Genomic DNA, 22030 nt, shown 5'->3' with positions numbered 1-22030 from the left:
TTAATGAGGCCTTGACAGGATCTTACTGTAGTCAACACTACTTCCCAGGGAAAAAATGACCATTGTTGAACTCCCCTCCAACTAAGATAACCACTCATGAGAGTCAACTCTTGAGTCACTGTGCTCTTTTTTTCACTTGCCGCCCTCACAGCACTATCCTTATGCTTGTTATTCTTCATTATCTAAAGTTTCCACAGACCATATGAAAAAAACATGTTTAAGTTGTTTGATTTCCTTCATCTCTGCATAATGGAGTGGGGTGTGACAAAAATATGTTCCCAAACACCCTGGCACTCCCATAGAAGTCCATTGTTTAGACTTGCTTTGGTTTTCACAAAGCATTCACTGTACACCGGCTCTACAATATGTGACGGCTGTCAAACGGAGGATTTCTTTCAGCCAAGGATCCCTGAAGTGGTTCTATCCAACCAGTAAAGATGTTCTTGAACATCAAATATTCAGATTCGTTGCTTGATAAGACGCCGGCGCTGGCGTAATTGCAGCCAGTGTTCTGTAAGCTCATTATGAGGTTTTGTAATGAGACTCATAACTACAGACAGTCTGGCTTTTTATGAAATGTGTCTGCTGTGAATTTCACTAGACACCCACAGAAGTTCATGTTCTAGATGTTGTTTATGATGATTATCATGGGAAAATGTTACAGCTATTGGGGAACCAAGATATTATCTTTTTGTAGTAAGTGCAAGACAAACATTATTTTAGATTTCATGTATCTACAGGTGCAGTATGCGTAAGGCTAAGAATTTCTTAATGCATTTTGTGGCAAAATTTGGCCGGTACGCTAGTGGTAGGAGAAGCGAGCCATCAACCCAACAGTTATGGGTTCAAGTCCTGCAACTAACTATGTATACCTGACACTTAACACCCCAATGCCCCAGGTGGCGCTGCTCTGCTGACGACGCTGTGCTGCTCTCAGATTGGGCATATTTATGCAGCAAAATGACATTTCCCTTGTAGGACCAATAAAGTACATAACATAACAATTTATTTATTTACTTATCTATTTTTTTATTTTTTCTTTGATATGGATGCACTGTGCACTTACATGCAGATGAGATTTTATTGCTATAGACTACTGTTCAAAGGTTTAAAATCATTGTTTTCAGTATGCAATTAAGTTGCAGATAAATGTATAAAATTATTCTAACATGCAAGTCCTGTGTAATTTCACAGGTTTCACACCATTCATAGAGAAGCTGTAAAAGAAGCTTTAAAAAGATTAAGTAAAAATAAATTTTAGATGTGTCCAGAATAATGAACAGAGCTGCAGATGAATTTTAAATGACTGAGAATACAGATCAAATCTGAAAGCAGATAACCTGACAAAAAAATCATGTGTTTTTTTGTCATTGTATTGAATTCTTCTTGAATAAAACATAAAAAAAAAAACTTTTGGTGAATTGTTTGTAATGCTTAAATGCACATTGTATAATTGTTATTATTATTATTGTATATAAAATAACAAAAAATTAAAACTGTGATGTTTATGAATCAAGAAGTATTCCCTTTTTGCACTATGCTGTAGTATATTTGTAGCTAACACACCAGCACACTCTTTATAATGTCCTTTCTGTGAGAGATGTCTGAAGTGGCTTTTGATGTTTATGTTGTTGGCAGAATGAGGTGACCATGCTGAAGAATGAGGTGACTCAGCTCAAGCAGCTTCTGCTGACCCACAAAGACTGTCCCATCACGGCCATGCAGAAAGAGTCGCAAGGTTACCTCAGTGAGTCCAGCACCTCTCAGACACACTCACACTTGGCCAGAGGGGACACTACTTAATGGGTGATGTATATTGTTGAGTCTATTTTTGGTACAGACACATGCACACGCAGGGACGCACCCAGTGATATGGATACTTATGACATTTCCTCATGTATACAGGCAACCCCTCCCTGCTTTTATTCTGAATGGAAAAACATGCTCTTTTTCTCAGTCAGGGAAAGACCCCTTTACGTCTCCAGTCAGGAACAGAAAGAACAAAACAGAAATATAAGAAACTATGGCTATTTTAAGGCATAGATACACAAAGTCAGTGTTGCTTGGATATGATAGTTTGGCATATGCTGTGAAGAGAACTCTCACTGATTTTTTAAACCATGGCAGCCTTAATAGGCTTAGATTTCCCAAGGGATGTATCATTATCCCACCAATATTAAGAAGAATCCACTGAAGATGTGATACTCAAAGTCAAAAATTGAATATGAATATTGCTGTGTTTTAATAATATGTGAAACTGTATGTGAAAATACAGAAAATGACAGTTCATACTGTGAAATACAGAAATAAAATGTAGATGGAAAAAGCATTTTGCTGTTCATATTGCTGTCGGTTGATGTTAATTGACAGTATTCATTTGTAATTTTGTTTGTTTTTCTACATTACTTATGAAGCTCATATTAGATATCCTTATATATCTCAGAAACTACATTAATTTCTCCAGTATGTCACAACAGTTACAAATTTAACAGGGATTAATATGATTTATTACTTTTTATTTGTTTTTACAGATGGCAGCCAATCCATAAATACAAATCTGTTTATAAAAAAAAAAAGTTTTTTGGATGAGTGATGTTTATGTGCTTACTGTGCTGCTGATGTTACTCACCTACTCATTTAAATGTTTCTGTACATTCATTTGGGCAAATCACATGGTAGCACAGTTACAGCTGAAGCATTATTACAGTTAATTGCTGTCTATATAAAATTCTTGAACCCTTTTTGTAACATCTTCATTTGATAGTTAATTCAGTTATAAAACAGTCGATGACAGATCATTCACAGCAAATGTTTATTTCAGTGTCAGTTTGCAGAAATACCCCATAGAATAACAGTCAGTATCATTAAAATAACACCTGCACCAGGATTACACTCCTGAGTGGTGCAAAGTAAAGATTCACTCCGTCATTGTTTGAATTTGAGTTTGAATCCCAGCAATGCCATCTGTGACCACGAGCCAATGTTATCATGTGTTAACAGCCTAGTGCAAAATGCAGAGGTTTTCTACTGCACCTTTAACAGTGCAGCAGACATTTCACAGCCTATTGTCATTGTACATTTTTAAAAACATGCCTATAAGAGCATCAGTTTCAGAATAGATGTTGATGGTAATTGGTCAGTTTAAATTCTATAAGAGCACACCGTATAGATCTATACAGAGATCATGGGGAGGTTTTCCATTAAATGTGTTCTCGCACTTTGACAGAACAAAATATATATAAAAAAAGAGGTAGGATTAGCAAATAGGAAACAGGCTTATCATGTAATGGGACTGCTATGGTTTAAAAAATAATACATTAAAAACACATTGCAAAATATGGCCATAGTTTAGAATGTTTTATATTTAGAGTCATGATTAGATAATAAGGTGACTTTTTATATATATGATTACACAAAGAACATTATAATGAGTAGGTGCATGTTTTCACTGTCGGGACAAAACCTTACGTAAGACCTTGCTCACCTAAGTGTGAAACCAGTTATTTGTCATTAGAACACCTTAGTCCATTTAGTTGTTCATATGTTAATTCTATTTTTTTGGCCTAATTATTAAGGTCTTTGAGCTTGACGCTGATAATTGCTTACACATTTTAATTTTAGGGCATTTTCACATTTTCACATAGCATTTTCTGAATTGTGTGTTATGCTCTTTCACATTCAAATTGAATCTTGGAAGAGGTAACTCCAAATCCAGAAAAAAAGGTGGTCTTCGCTTTTTTGTATGTGTAAGCATATGGACTGGACCAAACTACTGATTTTTAGTGCCTAATTAGAGGAAATTATTATCATTATTATCATTAATTTATTTTATAGTGTTGTGAGCTCAAGATTTATACCTGTGATGATCATACACATACATGTGCACAATGGACATAATGTAATAACTAATATATCCTGCTGTTTCTCAGGTCCAGAGAGCAGTCCGGCAGGAAGTCCCACTCCTGTGACCCAGCAGCAGGTCATCCAGCACAACACCATCACCACCTCCAGCACTGCGCCCAATCACCGCACAGACATCAACCCTATCCACTAGAGACACGACCTGGACAAGCCCCAGCAGTGGACACTCTTAACAGCTGCACCATGAGCTCCACAAACAGACGCACAGCTCTGTGCCTCTGCGGCAACTCTTTCTTCCATATGTGTTTAGTACAAGTAAAATCTCATGTTTCGTTTTTGTCCTTTTTTATCATTTGGAACTAGCTTCCAGATTCATCCAGTGCTGAGCTGGTAGCACGACTTGCAACATGTTCAGTCATTAGGTACAGAATGGAGGGGTTGCCGTGGTTTCACAGAAGAAGATGGAGCTCAGAGGCTCCTGCATTTCTGTATGTTTTACTGATTCACTGACTGGCCCTTTGTCAAATACTACTGCCTTCACACTTATGCAACACAGTCTGATTGTAGCCATGATGTGTGCTATCTCTTTGCTCTGAACTGTAATGCCAAAACAAAGCTGTTTCTTCTGAACTTTTCTACTAAGGATTCATAATAATTATTCTTCTATCCCCTTTTTGATCTTTTCTTTGATCCCCCTTCTGATCTCCAAAGCAATGAGCTAAGAAAGTTGCCTAATTAATAAGCCATTATGCATTGTAAATAATGCTAGATGGAAGCAATATACATCTCTCTGACGTATACTCAATATTGTGCCTGTCTTTACATTTACCCGAATCAATTAATCATCTCACTGCAGTGTTTTTTCTCTTAGCTGTTGTTTGGCTCTGCTGCTTTCAACTTTGATAAGTTATTTGTTAAAGCAGCAAGCCTCCATCATTTGAAAGGGATTTCTTCATAGGCACTACTCTGTTTATTAACCTGGTATGATCAGTCATTTATATGAAGTGGTGAGTGAGTCTGAGCTCTTGCCTTGTTGATCATGCGTTAGATTTCTGGTCATGCCCAGAGTGGATAAATTCACTGCTCTAGCATTATGCCCCCCTGCAGACATCTCTGTTTGCTTAAACTTCTAGATTTGAAGGCTTTCTCTGTAGGAAGAAAATGAGAACCAGCAATCAATGTCTGTCTAGGTCAGCTTGGTCATTGTCCAGTTGGTGTAGCTCCACTAAACACTCTACAAAATCTATGTATGGATTTACAGCTCTGAGCATGGCCAGAAGAGTCTGTCTCTGAGCTGCCCATTCCTGGACCTGCACTTGCATCCAGCCTAGTCTGAATGTCACTTTAACAACTAGAGATTTGGGGGAAACCTTAATGAACACAAAGGCCAAGAAGCTTGTTCAGTTTCCTACTTTGTCTTCAAGTAAGAGTCTCCCTCTGGCCATCATTCAGTATTTGACCCCAAAAGATGCTGATAACGCTGGTGTCTGGATTGAGACCCCTGCGTGTGCAGGAAAGCGCATGAGCAGCTCTGCCTTACATGGACCAAGCAAAACCTCAGTAGAAGTCTAAAGAAGATTCTGTAGGAGTCTATAGCAGATTCTGTAGAGGTCTATAAGAGGTTCTGGAAATGTGCTGCTGCACTGGAAATCTGAATAGCTAGCAGCTCATTCTTACTATAAGGACATTCCAATATCAAACTTTTTTTGACCTTTGTGTTCTTGTTTTGGGATGTTTGTGCAAAGGACCTCTTTACCTCAGGATTGCATAGTCAAAGACCCGTAGCTGGCCGTCGTGGCTTTAAGTGGCTGAATAGGGCTTGAAGCCCTGATGAGGTCGCATCTATTAGCTGGCTCCCTTTAACTTTGACTTATAATCTAGTGGTTTAGTTCAGTTGTCTGCCTCTAAAAGAATGTAGCATTTTACTATTTCTAAACAGGTACCTGTTTATACTATGCTTTCCAAATCTCACAATGTGCCTGAACTATTCTGTGTCTTACACATATACAGAAGAATGTCAGTCATTATTAACACATTAATGCATTATTCTGTTTATTATTTTCCAATCAGGTAGTAGTGTTGAAGCTTTGAGACATTTTTAGCCTCTTTTGTAAATGTTTAGACTAATTGCATGGTTGCATTGAGGTTCAGGGATTCATTTTGGGGTTGATGGACATTGGCTTATATCTCCAGACCATGGAGGCCTGTGATGAGAGCACCTTGATCTTCTTTGAGTTTTCTCAGGCTTCCATGGCCAAACGTGGACTAAGTCTTGTTTGCTCATGTAAGGAGAAGAAATCTTCCAAAACCCCCATTCAGCAAGAAAAAGGGCCTTTCTTCCAGCAGCTAAGCTCCAAACTCTGTTCCACGCATCTCACGGCTCACTGAGGACAATTCCCCCCTCCTAAACGGAACATGTTGATTCCCTTTGCCTTTCGACACAGCACTATGTCCGGAACAGGAGTATGCTAACCAACCTCCACATTGAGAGGAGAAATCATGTAGCTGTCTATGCACTTTTTACCTCTGTGAGTCCAGCAGAGGATGGAATAGCCATATTGAAGACTCAGCGATTATTCTGTTCCCACACCAGCGAGAGACAGCCACTGTCGTCCTCTGGAAACAATGGCACCACAGCCTTTTGTAGCCCCCCCCACCTCCCCACCAACCCTCTAAAAATAAACAAAATGACCCTTAATGAGTTATCCTACTAGAACAAAATGGAACATCCAGCTTGATTCTCATCCTTTGGCCTCACATCTTGGAACAGACTGGCTCAGACAGATGCTTATAGCTTTAAAACATTTCAGAGATCTGTCTTTCTATCTGCAAAAGTTTGTAGGTAACTTGTTTTTTATTCACACTGTGAATGTAGCTGATGGTAATAAAGTGAAAACAGGACAGAGTTTTGTACTGAGTGTTAAACTTCATCCACTATATTTGATCAGTTTCTGCAGTTTCCCCAATCTAACCATTAAACTATGTAGCTTAAACCAGCACCTGCCACATGTAGCTTTGAAATAAGGGGATTGGGGTTTCATTCTGTGATTATGGTTACAGCTGAGTGGGAACCTGCTACTTTGGTGTCATCTCAGTGTGATTTTCATTACTGCACTCTAACTTCTGGATAGTAAGCCAGTGAGCTACCAAGTTGGCCACTATTGCCATCCTATGCCAGAATAAAAAAATAAATGTGATACTTCTGCAAAAATTCTCACTCTTTACCTTCACATTCTCCAGAATGGAAAACAGGTTTTACTGGAGATTGAAATGGGTCTCCATGGAGGACCATATGGTTGTTATTGGATACAATTAGCACTGCTTGGATCTCAAGCTATCCTGGAGTAGCAAAGTTAAACAACTGTCAGAAGTCCTGCCATATTTTGTCTTTGTCTTTTCTTTGCAAACAACACCAGACTGTGTTAACGTCGGAAGCAGAGAGCAAACATTCAACTGGAATAATCTGTAACAGTGCTCTCAGAAAAATATTACATGTTTAATCTCAACTCTGTTTTAACAGCAGGACATTGGTCCTTTTTAATATGAGCAGATAGATTTGTCTTTTTGTATTCACATTCTGAGGCAAGAGAGGGAAAACTGTGTGCAAGTATGCTTGCGTTTATGTGTGCATGTGTGCGCGTGTTACTTTTCTTTTGTGAGGTGGTGGACTGAGTACACATTAATAAAAGTATAAATGTATCATTTGAAACATAAAACTATAAATATTGTATAGATTCTCATTAATTTCTGTAATCTTGCTCATGTAATGCAACCACCTTTCTTTTCGAAAGGAGTAAATGCTTGGTACATGTTTGTAAATAATGTTCGCGTAGCACTTGCAGTCTTCAAATGTACGTCTGTTCATTTCTGCGCTTAAACCTTCATTGTTTATTACAAATCATGAATTCAGACAAGCTTGCATAACTTTGTACATTTTATATATGTTCATTAATGCCTTGAATGTTTGTGTTTGTTCATTTGTTTGTTCATGCATATGTACAGATGTGAGATCACAGCAGCTATATTACAGTATGGAAATAAAGCACTTGTTCAGTAACAACGTGAGCTCAAGTTTCATTTACTGGAGGAGACTCTAAATAGAGATAAATGGAGCACCTTGTTTATTACTGTGCATTGCTGAATCAGTTATTACTGTGTAGTGTTTCCTCAGTAGCATAGAATGTTGTGTTGTTTGTGTAAGCAATTAAAAAAATGGTTTTCCAAATTAAAACTTATAGAAATTTAGCTCTTATTTTAACCATATACATATTTAAAATATAGTAATGATCTATCATATAATTATTTTTTTCAGTGAGTTGTAGAAATAATCTGATGATTATTTATCATATGTGTTCAAGAACATTCACAAGAACATGGAGTCATGGAACTCACTACCTCACTAATGCTCTTGTGACTGAATGCAGTCAAATATAGATTGATATTTGACAATATTTATCAACTATATTCATAATTCACCAGCTAAAGCACACACATACTTTGAAACCTCCTGATAGCCTTAGAGCTTGTCATTATGGGACATTTTTGGCTTGCTTGGTGTGTTTGTTCTTTCTGATGGTGCTCCATTACTCCACAGTGTTCTTGTGTGGTGTTCCAAGGCTCATGTGATGTAATCATCATAGTTTATTAGTGACACGTTCATCAGAGATTTGAAAGAATGTGTGGAATGAAGTTTTCTTTATGAAACTCAAAGAAAGTTTCAACAGTGTTCTTATTCCCAACTTATTCCCAACAGCGCCTGCAGTAGGTATTGTAGCTCTACAGAAGCGGGTCTGTCGCCACACTCAGCTTTATGTGTTTCTACTTTGTGTTTTTTATTAGTTGATCATGTAATATGTTTTCTTTTTCATCTTGTCTTAAACAAAAACAAACATGGCAGCTGGCGAGATTGACACCCCCTGCCTCAAAGTCAAATCAAACACTGTTTCTGAATGATCTGATTTAAAGGGAGAAGGGCCTTTTTTTTAATTAAAAAAGGGAATAATACACTGATTTCTACATACACAAATTTTGAGATCAACAGTAATGTCCAGTAATCTGGATGTTTGTGTAGTCAGTGTAGTACATTATGCTTTGATTAGTGTAATACTCTTCCGCATGACAAAACAATCATTCAAGATTTTTGTTTATTTTATTAAACATGGAATCGTATGTTTATTCAGTGACAGTTGATTGTGTTATATACATTTGGGGATAATACTGGTTTTTAGTGATTTCAATAAGTCTCACTGTTCAATATCCAGGACACTGGAATTAGGCTCATTAAATCTGCAATATTCTTAAAAGATGTCTTTTTTTATTATGATGTGAAAATTATTATGAAAATGATTTAATATTTTAGGAGGCAATTATGCAGACCTTCACTTAGTGCCAGGAGTTCAGAGACATTTTCATGGAGCTGTACAAAGAGTAAACACAGACAAAGTTCACTGATTGCTTTGTCTTATGTTGATGGTAATAAACATGTTCAGTTTTCTTACACATCGTGCACTTAAGTCCAAATGCCCAATACACCCATGATTTATCAGCGCTACTGATACAGAGAGTTTAAATGTTCTAGTTTTTAGGCTACATACACCCAGTGACTTCTCATCAGCTTCTTTGTAATTATTATTTTACTGTGTATTATTGCCCCCTGCAGGAGATATGGGGGAAATGCAATTAATCTCGCACGTGGTCACTCAGGTTTGTGGACGGTGGAGCGGAGGGATGCCAAACTGTTTCAGAGTGCTCTCATGTCTGTGTGTCCTTCTGGTTTTCTCCTTTTAGTTAAGCTGTCATAGTCAGATCTGCCGGAGTCGTTAGCCCTCTGGAAATGTTTACATTCCCTGTTTATGTACAAACGGATAGAATAAAACTAATTCCATCTCCCTGCTTTCTTTCCGATTATACAATCACCCATATGTCCAGCTGGACACTGAAGGACGACTGACTGCTGAGCCCTCCTGCTGCCCACTTCAGACCAGCTGCCCACGCCCCAGCTGCCACCACCTGCCTTGGACGAGCTGCCCACCCTACGCTGATGTTCTTATTCCTAATACCAATATTACTGCTATTAATATTAGTAGTATAATCACTTGTAGGTAGTTTGACCAGAGGAGGATGGGTCCCCCCTGGTGACCCTGGTTCCTCCCAAGGTTTCTTCCTCAGTTCTGAGGGAGTTTTTCCTTGCCACTGTTGCCCCTGGCTTGCCCACCAGGGTGTTTCTGTACATTCTTACAGTCCTGTTGAAACTTTGTCTTTTCCGAAATTCCGGAAAGCTGCTTTGTGACAACATCCGTTGTAAAAAGCGCTATACAAATAAATTTGATTTGATTTGATTAATGATTTAGCTTAAAAACTGGTTTAAAAAAGTTTTAGGTTTATTTAAGAATGTGAATCAAATTTATACCGGTTTCTTTTTATCTTAAATGTTGATTAGCTGAGACATGGTTTTTCTGGCTAGATTCTGCTTCTTTAGTTTTGTACTGAAGTTAACGTAGCCTAACAATGAAATCTTATCACCCCCCTCCACCACCACCACTCCAAAAAATACATAAACTTGAACAGATGGAAAAGTATTGTAAATTGAAAATACTCATTAAAAAATACATTCATTAAATATTTTACTTACTAATATGTAACTGAGTAAATGTAACTAATTACTTTATCTGATAAATTAAGGAATTTAGCTACTTTTGACAACTTTTTCATTTCAAGCACAAACAATGAAAGTTACAAAGTAGAGTTACAGATTCGCCATTAACTTTTAACTGAATAGGAAGTCTACAATTCCAGTTCAAGTTTTGGCACAGCTTTAGAATCCGCACTGAGAGACTGCTGAATAACTGCACTAAACCACTGGATGGCAGCACATTATGGTTTAACTACCACTGCTTCTTCTGTTGAACAAAATGTAGTTTTACTGCAGCTATGCTGGCCGTTGCACACCTCATTTGTGCATGAACACAACTTATTTGTAAGGTCCATATGGCCATTTCATTTTGGGATTCAACGTTGCGCTCACTTGCCTCTTAGTAAAGCCTGCATCGAGGCAGACTCCATTTGCAATACCTCAAAGATTGGATCAGTGGACTGGTGTATAGTTGCCTGATCAGTATAGCAGAGAGGATAATCAAGGGAGCTCACATGCATTCCTTTCTCAATGTACACCGTCACTGCACTGCACATTCAACTATAGAGAGCCATTATTGATGCAATGACTGCAATTAGCTTACTTAAAATCAGAGAAAGCCTGATAACTATTTCAATTCATATGTAACACCTGTCATTATGTCATGGGATCCTGTCCCAAATGCACACTTGGTACACTTGGTGCCATTTGGTACAGGCCCACAGAGGCATCAACACTAACCAGTGAAGATGTTTTTGGACATAATCTTTCTGAAATACTTTTTTGGTATAATAATGCAATTAAACTTTAATCCTAGTGTCAGGATTCAAATGTATACTTACTTAAATGCACCACGTGGGAGCTTAAATTAAAAGCACACAGCATGTTTTAGTTAAAATTTTGCTTTAATCAAAAAACTTATCAAGTACAACAAAAACAAAATCTGTAAGTTGCCAAATATACATACACTGAACTCTGATTCATTCAGTGGCAGTTATCAGTCACAGGAATAAACAGTCACTGCTGCAAAAGAATCCCAGACAGGGTGATTAAAACATCCAAAGTCTATGTGGAGAACATCAGACAGACAGAAATCCCTTTGTGGACAGGAATCTGTCAATCATGTCAAAAGACCTCTCTGGCTGGTCATAAGGCAAAATGTGTCCCCCACCTCTAACAATTACCTAGAAAAAATGGAAACGGGCATATGAGACATGAGATACTCAAGCTCATCAATTCACTAAGCATAAATGCAAAGCACAAACACAAAGAGGTAATATAATGGCAAAGTTACACTAACAACATTAAAGTTTTTATGCAAATACATTAATGTTCAAATTCATGTCAGTGTTCATTTCCTTAATCTAGTGCTTGAATTGCATGAATTTTGAAATGAAACAAAAGAAATGGAATTATCTGGATGCTTTTTTTTGTAGAACTGCAAAAACCTTTGTGATAAGCAGTCGACATTGTATCTAATGTTGAGTGAAATAGCAACATCTAAACTGAATAACACATGAAATTATTAAACAAAAGATAAATTTCTACAGTGAACATGTCAAATCACATGGCCTAAAATAAAGGATGAATCACTGTATAAACTGATCCATTAAATATGGATCACACCTCATGCTACACAAATAAAACTTGCTGCATTTCAACAATATAAAACAGTGCAATATTGATATAAAAGTAAATATAAATAGTCAGTATTAAATGAAATGAGTATTACATGTTCGTTTACAATCTGATCTTCTGTTTCTATATAGAGTGTGGATTTCACCTTCTGACTAAAAGGAGTGTGAGAGGGGATGGTCTAACACGGCTCAATCACCCCAAGCCAACTATGGACAACCAGATAGAGGAGGACTCCACAACCAGACGGAGGCACAGATCAGTAACCATTAACAGAGGGAGTTATTCGTTTCGACCATGTAGAATCAGCATTTAACAGCTGCTTGAATCCTGTGAGGGGAAGTAGCTGCTTGGTGTTGTGTTTTGTCCACAGACCAAAGTTGGCTTCCTATTCGCCTCTTCTTACTCAAATGTTCTGTTCCACATTTTACACATAACTGCTGCTCTATTCAAGGTGGAAGGGAAAATTTGAGCTGGCTAACCTTAGCTTTGCATTATCCCCTCTCTCTAGTAACTGACACATTTGGGTGATGTCTTCTCAAATGGGTTAACATATTAGACATTAGAATAGGTACTTGATCTTCATGTTGAGCAATTTAGAACCACTTTTTGCCCAAGATTACTGTACTTTACTGAAAAACCTTGCCATTTCTAACAGCTTGGCTAATCAGCCATCTGAACCAGGTTTTTTTTTTTTCAGTTTCAAAAGCTGTGCAGTTGAGTTTTTCTTTTTTTTTGTTTTTTACACATTTGTGGGTACCACTTTCTGAGGTTAAATAGCAACTATAGAAATTATTCCTGCTATGACATTTTATAACATGAAATCTAACTGTATTCACAGTGTGTATCATTTTGAGACCCTGATACTGAAAAACTAAATATTACTACACGTATCATGACATCCATATAAAGCATGTATAATTCTTTTATTTGAGCCCAAACTGTGAAAATACCCATCCCTAGTATTCAACAAGACATTATCAAAACGAATGATTATTTGAGAATTATAGCTCTGAATCACCCCTTCAAGAGGTTTTCTGGAACCATCTCTTGCTCACCTGGTAGAATTCTTCTACTTGCCGGACGTAGCCTGCTACCTCCTTGTCACTGGGGCGGACCTTCCAGTGAAAGCGTTCAGCAGTTTTGTACGCGTCAGCCCCAGTCCAATTCACTGTGGGCAGGAATCTCTCAGTCAGTGGAGCTGCCACAATCACATCCAGCTGCCCACTGTAGATTAGCACCTACACACAGAGAGATGGCAGTCACTTTCCTCTGCATTACAGAATCTAGAAGCACTGCAAGGCACTGCATGTTCACTGTAAGTGTAAATGAAACACTACATTTCTGCATCACCCAAAAGTAGAACTACTCTCACTCTGTAGTTGTCCATGAGGATACCCAGCCAGGGTTTGATGGACTTCATGACATCCTGGAGCAGGTGTTTCTCTACCTCAGAGCCATCATTGAATGTTAGGTTTCCAACATGGATGGAGCTTCTTACTGTTGGCAAATTCACAAACTTGCTAAAGTACTCTTGATCCACAGGCTCCTGTGAAAGACACATAAGAACATAGATCAGACAGTGAATGATGGCAGGGTGTGCAAAAGTCTTAGACATGTATTAATGAGACAAAGCCAATTGTCCAGTAAGTACTAATTTCTTTAAATAAAAAAAAAAAAAAAAAACAAGCAAGAAAACTTAACAATATTACAATAAATACAAAAACAAAGAAACAATACATGGTAATTTTATGTGTGTCAGTGTGTTAGCTATACAATGTCAGGGGAGCCCAGACAACAAAGTTATTATACAATACCTGCTTCAGCTGAACAGTCCTTCAATAAATTAAATCAGGTGGCACTTATGGAATTTAACAAATGCATGTGATGACTGGAGTGCAAGGACCAAACCTGTGTTCTTCCAACTGTATTCTAACCAACACATTAACCAACAAATCTAACCGCTGTACTAATAACTTTTTTTTTAAATGTTACATTTAACTGTAATTATGTTTATTTGTGTTTATTCTAATGTTATGGTGTTTTTCACTGGCAAAAACACTTTTACTGTCAAGATAAGCCATTTTAAGCCATTTTTGGATGGCTTTTCGCAAGTATTGTGTATAATAAATACTGTATATATAAAAATTCACAAAGTCCAATAGCAACAAATACATACCGAATACATAGAGATACAAAGAATTCTTCAACTAGTACTAGTACTCTGAGTACAGACCTGATAAGATGCAATATAATATCTAAACCATAATGTAAAGAAAATGCATGCCATAAACAAATGGATGTACCAGTTATATCTGCGCTAATGTATGAACATGCACACAGTCAGTTAGACAGATTTGTAACAGCTGGATGTTTGCAAATTGCAAATAGTTAAAATCTCTAAAAAACATGTTAGCACAGGTATTTATTCCTGGCACACATCTGACAATGTCAGGAGCCATCCAAAGCAACATTTTGTGAGATTTCGTTCTAATCTGACACCTCACATTTCTCGAAATATGTAAGCATCAAAGCAAAAACAAAGTGTCTCAGTACCTGGCACTGCATATAGTTGAAGTAGTTAGTGCAACCAGTAGCGTTTTGGAAGAATGATGGATAAGGGACAAGGTCTCCATTCAGTAAGCTGTCAAAAACCTAGAGGAGAGAGCAGACATATAATTATGGAACTAAGAAGCAACAACATACAAACACAGGTCCTTTTCTTTGGAGGCAATAATCTTACAGCTGTTTACATGAAGGCTTCTCTTTTACAAGCAGCACAAAGCATGCAATGAGAAAAATACAGACACACCACAGTATCAAGCATACCTCAAAGGCTTCTATCCACCTCTGCTGCTGGATCAGTCTGACGCCAGCATCTGTCTGCATCTTCACATATAGCCTCTGCTGCTCGTCTACCATGCCTGTCTGATACAGGAAATCAGCATAGCCACCCATCATCTGACGGGGGGTGGAGTTGGGAGAGGAAGGATATTTTTATTCATTTGAATTTCTGTGTTCATACAGTCACCAACACATATTTAAAACAAGATTGTCTTTAAAGGCTCTGCCCACTCACCAGCTCAGGGTCACACAGACCATCCCCAATAGCCACTCCCTTAAAGTTGATCTTCACTTTAGCTGAGGGATTATTCTTGTGGATGTAGTAGCCAATTGCTGGTACATATTTCCCTGCATAGGACTACAAAGGAAGGTAAAGTAAGATACTAATGCAACAAAGCCACATGACTTTATATGAGAAAGAAAAAATGCTGTAAAATTAATATCCCAGCATTTTCTAACCTAATCCCTATCTGGTACATCTGCAGCATATAGCACCATAGATAATAATTTCCTTATGCTTAGAAAAGAACAGCAAACCTGCTGAATTATTGTCTTCTTACCTGACAGTATGCTACAGAGGCAGCAGTTAAATATATAGTTGAAAAATGCTGTCTGTTCACTTCATAATGTGAATATTAATGGGAACAGATTTCCAGTTCTATTTATTCTAATTCTAAAATGATCTGTAATGAGATGATCATATAACGTAAGTGGCAGAAAGTGTTCCCAAAAAATAAAAGACAAAAACTGAATTTGACAGAAATTACATGCATGCAAATTAGGTATGGTTTAGACAAACGGCAGTACACTGTACTTGGCTGAAGAAGTAATAATAGTAACATTATTACTCTCGTATGGATAAAGGAATACTATAATTTTTCCTGTATGAGCAGATCAGAGACGAGCTCACTCACCTCTCCTGTGGCGTAGAACTCATTGGACTGAAACTCACTGAAGAGCTGGAAGAACTGAGTCAGTGCACTACAAAGAGAAAACAGCAAAATGCTTCATAAACATCTGAAATCAAAAAAGAAAACCACACATTATAGGCAAGACACAGCTTACTTGTACAGGTCCCGGCCAACATCATCCTGGTTTGTAGCAAAGCCTTTGTCATCATCAGTGAAACTCCATCCAGTACCTACCTAATGAGACAGATACAATTACTCAAATAGCTGACACAGAAAAAGAGGCGATAAAATCAGGTATTTCACACAAACTTGCACACTTTCTAACAACATAATACATATTTAATGACAATTGAACACCAAGTTACACACATTTTAAATGAAATGAAAACACAGCATTGTGATTATTGAAAGATCAATAAAAAAAAAAAATCAATTTGAAATTCTATTTCATTCCACATATTAGATTTACAAAATTCTGTTTTTCATATGACGCCATGTGACATTTCTTTACACTCTCATACATTGCTGCCTCAAGGAAAGGTAACTTCAGAAGGACCTCCGCACAAACAATTGTGAAGTGTTTTAATTTTAATGCGTCCATTTTAGGTCCAAGGAAAGAGAATCAAACATTTTTAAAACATTGCTCTGACAATGCATGCAATGAAGACCTAATGAACACGTTATGGTTTAAGTACCTAAGCATGGACAGAACCCAGAGGACAGACGGAAATATAAGTAAGCACTTACTGGATTGTCAATGTAAAGAACTGAGTATCTTGAGGTCCAGGGGATTTCCCTGTAGCCCACTAGGAACAGAATTGGAGAAGTGTTACACACGTACTAATATATTATATATATAACCTCTTGAATTAACATAAGATATAGGAAGCAGCAAAGTAAGATGGCTTTCTATTTCAGGTTATGTTCATCTTCCCCCTTTGAGAATTTGCACTTACATGTGAGATTCTGATACACAACATAGGGTCCATGTTCCACAAAAAGGCCGAACATGGAGGTGCCTCCAGGGCCTCCCTGCAGCCAAAGGAGAACTGGAGCAGTTTCTGGTTTAAACTGTAGAAACAAACTCACATTAGCTAAAAACAGAAACTTACATGTAGTTACAGACTGTTACAAAGGAACCTAAATGGTGGAAAACACACATGATACAAGCAAGAATAGCAAAGATTTCAAATTGAAGTGTTGATTCAATGAAGCAAGGGTAATCAGCGGGGGTAACTACGACTCCCTCAATTTGCTTTGTTCTTAAATGCAGTTGTCATAAAGGGGTAAATATGACACCATGAGTCCAAAGTGAAATACAACTTTTAGCTAAGAGCTGGGTCTTTACCTGTGCAGGAAAGAACCAGAAAAAGAGGTTGCTGTTGTAGCTCTTGTTGACGGTGAGATAGCCAGAGTAACTCTTCACATTGGCACCAGGCAGAGGGCCCACCAAGCTCAGCTTTCTAGCTGCAAATCAGCAAGAAAGACTATGGTTATTTTTTTACAGTGAAAGTTGGAATGACTCCTAACTGCTATTTATGGAAGCGTTTCCTAATCCTGCTCCATTCCCAAGGGGAAGGGGAAGGAATAAAAACAATGGCAATAAAAAAATCATTATGAGAGTTTTTTAATACCTCAAAAAGTTTTTCCCTGAGTGCTTACAAAGTAAAAACTAAGCATAACTATAAGTTCAAAACCATCCCTGGCCACAGTTTTATTGACTCCCCCCCCCGCCTCCTTAAAATGTTCCCTTTTATAACTCGGCCACTGCACTGTGACCTGTGCTGATTATAACTCTTAGCTTCTTAATGGCACAGCAATCATGTTTAATGAGCAGAACACTCTGAGACCTTAAAATAGCAACTTTTTGAAAGTCTTATTAAATCACTGAATTGTACCACCATTTTCCTTTTCTGTCTTGGTCTGGGTGCATCAGATAACATGCGTGCACAACTGCAAACAAACATTTGTTTGTTTGTTTTTTTAATTCACCAACCAGCTCCTCCTCATTTTTTGCTCCAGCTTAAATGATGCAGCAGTTACATGGAAGTGCTGCACCAGTTAAGGTGGAACAGAACATTTTAATAAGAACAAGAAACCAACTTCAGCCTTGTAACTTCACAAAGCACCTCACTGTTCTCAATCAAGGAGGCTGCCCCTGCTCCATACCTTCCTCTATCTTTCCTTGCTCCAGATATGGGGTTAGGAAGAGGGGTTTTCCGGGGTCTGCTCCGTATGAGTGACTGACACGGTGAGACTTCCGACAGAAGAATGAAGAGCAGCCCCTGGAGCTCACTGGCTCCACCACAGCCCAGGCCAAAAGGAGAAGACACAGCGTTTTCTTCGGCATTGTGAAACTTCAGCTATGGGGCGGACACATGATAGGAAAACTTAGCAGTTACAAGAAACTAACCAGCTTCCATTTCCCATCGCCAGGCAGGTCCATCAGCTGCCTGACCCTACTTGCCCAAGCATGCCTGCGGATTCTGCAGTACCGAATAAGAAAGCATGAGCTCGTTGAATTCACACTGAATGGCGCAGCGGCCTCGTGTCTCTGAGTAAAACGCGAAATAATATATTATATCGTCACAGTCAGGACACCCCCAATTACAGGAGAAGGGACAAACCTTCTTAACTAGTTAAGTAATTTAAGAGCATTTAATTGCTCTATTCACCATGAAATGTTAATACAACAATGTTTCTTTCTAGATTATTTAAGAAATGACAATATACAGACGCTCCGACTGTACCGCTGTGTAAATGGCGACTGGCGCTAGCTTTCTTCCAATAGCAAAAAAAAGAGAGAGAAACATGCTATGATTTCACCAAGTCTGCAGACCCATGCTATGATTTCACCAAGTCTGCAGACCCATACCTACCCTGGCGCTGGACGCTCGACACGGGGCCACCCGAGTCCCAGTTGGAGACTCGAAACAGAGTAAAGGAGACGGTCCGATGGTCTGAGGTGAGTTGGTCACGTTGTAGTCGGGCTTCAGTCATATGATCGCTGTCTGAACTTGGATCATGTGATCACTGCTGACCAATCAGCAACTCCGGCTTGAACTGAAAGTTCACAATCAGTGTGTCCAAATTCAGGGGCTGGATCCTCCAAAGGACGCGGATTCTTAGACCCGCGAAGGCTGAACCGAACCGAAACGAGACGGTCTGCCCTACGGCGGGTTTCCTGTTTGTCTTTAAAGACGGAGCCAGAACCTTTGATTGATTTTCTTTTTTATTTATGTGAGCTGGAGATGCTTCTCTCTTTCTGCTCATTGTTCCCTAAAACAAAACGAAATTTTAGCATAAGTTTTACTTCAGACCACATTTACTGGATTCTTTTAACATTTGTATTATTAGCTATTCGAATGAGTTTAAATCCAATACATTCATTTAAAAGTGTCTCCTCAGCCGCGGTTCGCTCCTCTGCTACATGAATCACGTTCACGCAGTGAACCTCTGTTGTCTGGCGAGGGATCCATCATTGCCGTGGAAAGGAAGGAGACATTTCTCGCCCTCGTATGAAGGAGCCATGCAAATCGGACAGTCTGATCTTCAAATGCAGCCTCCGAAGGACGCAGGCCCTGAAATGGGACGCAGCTAATGTGAAACGGTCTCTTATGAACTGACGAATTAAGAAATGTGATCTGACAAAAATAAGAGCAGTCTGTCAGCTAATGCTACTGGGTACAATCAGTTATGTACGGGGCCCCTCTGGTGACATCCTGTAGAAATAAAACTAATGCGTGGCCACGCCTTATTAACACGTGGGAACGAGATCCTAATGCATGGCCACGACTTAGTGAGGCATAGGGATGAAATTATTAAGTCATGGCCATGACTTAGTAAGGCGTGGGAACGAGATTGCGGCTTACTAAGTCTTGGATTCGCAATACGATCTCGTTCCTATGCTTTACTGAGTCATGGCCACGACTTAATCATCTCATTCCCACGCCTTACTAAATCGTAGCCATGCATTGTTTTTTTTATTTCTACAGGATGTCACCAGCGGGGCTCTGTAGTTATGCCTCGCGGTATCCTGTGAATATACCTCAGTAAACGGGACGTTCCAGCTCAGAGACATAATGTACCATAATGAGTGTGTGTAATAGACACAGCAGTACTTTTACTGGGTCATTCTGAAAAAAGTGTAAGAGAGCTTTCCAACATTTTTTAAGACTTAAATAACTGTCTATGGACATGGTTCCCAATCTGGCCCTCAGGGGCCCCAGACAGTACACATTTTTTCTTCATCCTATTCTCATGTGGTAAGCTCCTAAGGTGACAAAGTGATTATTTTTTAATACGATATGGTCACAAATTAACATATTGAAGTCACAAATTGCTGTACTGAGGTCACATATAAATATGTTGAACCCACAAGTTATGAGAAACTTAGCTTGTGGCCTCAGTATAGTAGTTTGTGGCAAGATCTTATTAATAAAACACCTTAGATCACCATGTCACCTTAGGGGTCCTGTATTGTGAGTTGGTTTAATAAAAATGTGGACAGTATGTGGGGGCCCTGAGGGCCAGGTTGGCAACCACAGGTCTATGGGATGCAATGAAAATCATTTGAACAGGAATTCTGAAGAAATGTAACCATTGCTGCTGCTGTGAATATACTGATTTGCATCCTTCAGTGGTGCCACATATCTAAAGTGAAATTTCTTGGTTTAAAGACTCAGCAAACCCATTTTTGATGGTGTATCTTGAAGGAGGGAGGATTTTTTGAACCCCCAACCAATGCAGAAGGAAACCATCACTAATGCTTCTGCTAAGAAACCAAATGTAGCCTGTAGTTATTAGCTTCTACATTAATGGCTACACTTGCAGTCAGGATTTATTTATTGCAGGGAGGAGATTCCCAACTTTTGAATAATGTATTTGCATAATGCATGCTGGTTATCGTAGGGAGAGAAAATTGATTAAATCAATTAAAATTAAGGATAGTAAATAATGGATAATATCAAACCAATGAGGTTGTGAGATGCAACATGAATACCACTGAATACATAAAATGACCACAAATATGTAGCCCTTTTAATAAAAGAGAAACTTGTACCTAACAGGTAACAGGATACAATAAGTAGAACAACAAAATGGTTATTATTATTATTGTTATTATTATTATTATTATTATGCATCCACCCACACTGACAACTGGAAGAGAAGAAAAAGAAAGTAAAGTAGAAAATGGTAGAATAGTTTACATATTCTCAAATGACACGGTCTGTCAATACAGTGCCTGCAGAATACAGGCTATTTAGAAGCATTGCAATGTAAATCAGACCCAGCAATCACAATATGTATGTTACTAAGTAAGCATTTTTTTATGTTGCTGATTACATTTTAACCAGGTGATTGGTGTTCTAAGACAGAGTTTCTCAATCCTGTCAGCCCCGCCCAGCGCAGTTTAGTGTTTCTCTGCTCCTCCCAGTTCAGTACTCAGAAAGGGCTTATTAATTAGCTAATGAATTGAATCAGTCATGTTGGCAGCAGACAGAGTGTTAAAATGTGCAGGAGAGGTTTACTTCAGGACCAGGATTGAGAAACAGATTGAGAAAAGAGTTAAAGAAAGTACTTGAGTAGATAAACTTTACTTTTACACACTTTAGTCTTGCATGTTTGTGCTGCAGTTACTGAGAGGAGAGAGCAATATGTAAATATCTGTGTAAATATGTGGAAGCATTTAATTTAAACTCTACTTAGTGTTATTAACAGCAATTTTAAGAAATACTATTGAATATGTAACTACAACCCCATTTCCAAAAAAGTTGGGATGCTGTGCACAATGTAAACAAAATTCAGAGATGTGTAATTATTAAATAATTTAAACCCTATATTTCATTGACCTTGTCCGTCACATATAGTGTTTTCTCCAGATACTCAGAATCTTTTAATGTTATTATGTATAGTAGCTTATAAAAAGCAAAAGCTCTTCAGTATTTTATGTTGAGAAATGTTATTTTTTAATTGTTGCACTATTGTTCATTGATCGTCCAGTCTTTTGAGTTGTTCTGAGCCTTGGTCCAGGTGTACCTGTATTGATCCATTTATCTGCTGCGTTTGCAAAATGGCTACAATGGGCTCATAAATGGAAACATTAATTTCTGATTAAGTCTAGATTTTCAGATCACTTTCTGAATAC

General features: G+C 38.3%; 2 protein-coding genes across 4 annotated transcripts in view; one reads left to right on the top strand and one right to left on the bottom strand.

The window, feature by feature from the left end:
• Positions 1–7918, top strand: part of creb5b (cAMP responsive element binding protein 5b) — a 92580-nt gene extending 84662 nt beyond the window's left edge. The window contains exons 11-12 of one of the 3 annotated variants that reach the window (XM_017721079.2): positions 1639–1747; positions 3930–7918. In XM_017721079.2, the coding sequence (XP_017576568.1) occupies positions 1639–1747; positions 3930–4054 (234 nt within the window). In that variant the 3' untranslated portion in view covers positions 4055–7918. Of the gene's footprint in view, positions 1–1638; positions 1807–3929 lie in introns of all 3 variants that reach the window. The other 2 variants (XM_037537168.1, XM_017721080.2) reach the window with 2 other exon arrangements.
• Positions 7919–11378: 3460 nt separating this feature from the next.
• On the bottom strand, positions 11379–18897 carry cpvl (carboxypeptidase vitellogenic like). Its single transcript, XM_017721075.2, has 13 exons — positions 18762–18897; positions 18052–18245; positions 17231–17349; positions 16839–16953; positions 16630–16688; positions 16037–16116; positions 15886–15952; positions 15207–15329; positions 14957–15088; positions 14684–14782; positions 13503–13676; positions 13186–13368; positions 11379–11676 (listed from the first exon to the last, which is right to left on the bottom strand). Exons 2-13 carry the CDS (start codon positions 18230–18232, stop codon positions 11572–11574), a joined length of 1437 nt encoding a protein of 478 aa, XP_017576564.1. The 5' UTR covers positions 18233–18245; positions 18762–18897; the 3' UTR covers positions 11379–11571.
• Positions 18898–22030: the final 3133 nt, after the last annotated feature.

This window comes from Pygocentrus nattereri, chromosome 3 (genome assembly GCF_015220715.1).
Source record: "Pygocentrus nattereri isolate fPygNat1 chromosome 3, fPygNat1.pri, whole genome shotgun sequence".
Classification (NCBI taxonomy): domain Eukaryota; kingdom Metazoa; phylum Chordata; class Actinopteri; order Characiformes; family Serrasalmidae; genus Pygocentrus; species Pygocentrus nattereri.
This window is presented reverse-complemented; position numbering and strand designations above follow the sequence as displayed.

Excerpts from the sequence above, each read along its gene's own strand:
- cpvl (XM_017721075.2), bottom strand. The coding sequence starts at position 18,232 with ATGCCGAAGAAAACGCTGTGTCTTCTCCTTTTGGCCTGGGCTGTGGTG. Across the intron at positions 16,117-16,629 it reads TTCTTTACATTGACAATCCA|GTAGGTACTGGATGGAGTTT; the intron begins GTAAGTGCTTAC and ends CTGTCTCATTAG. Across the intron at positions 15,330-15,885 it reads AGTTCTACGCCACAGGAGAG|TCCTATGCAGGGAAATATGT; the intron begins GTGAGTGAGCTC and ends CTTCCTTTGTAG.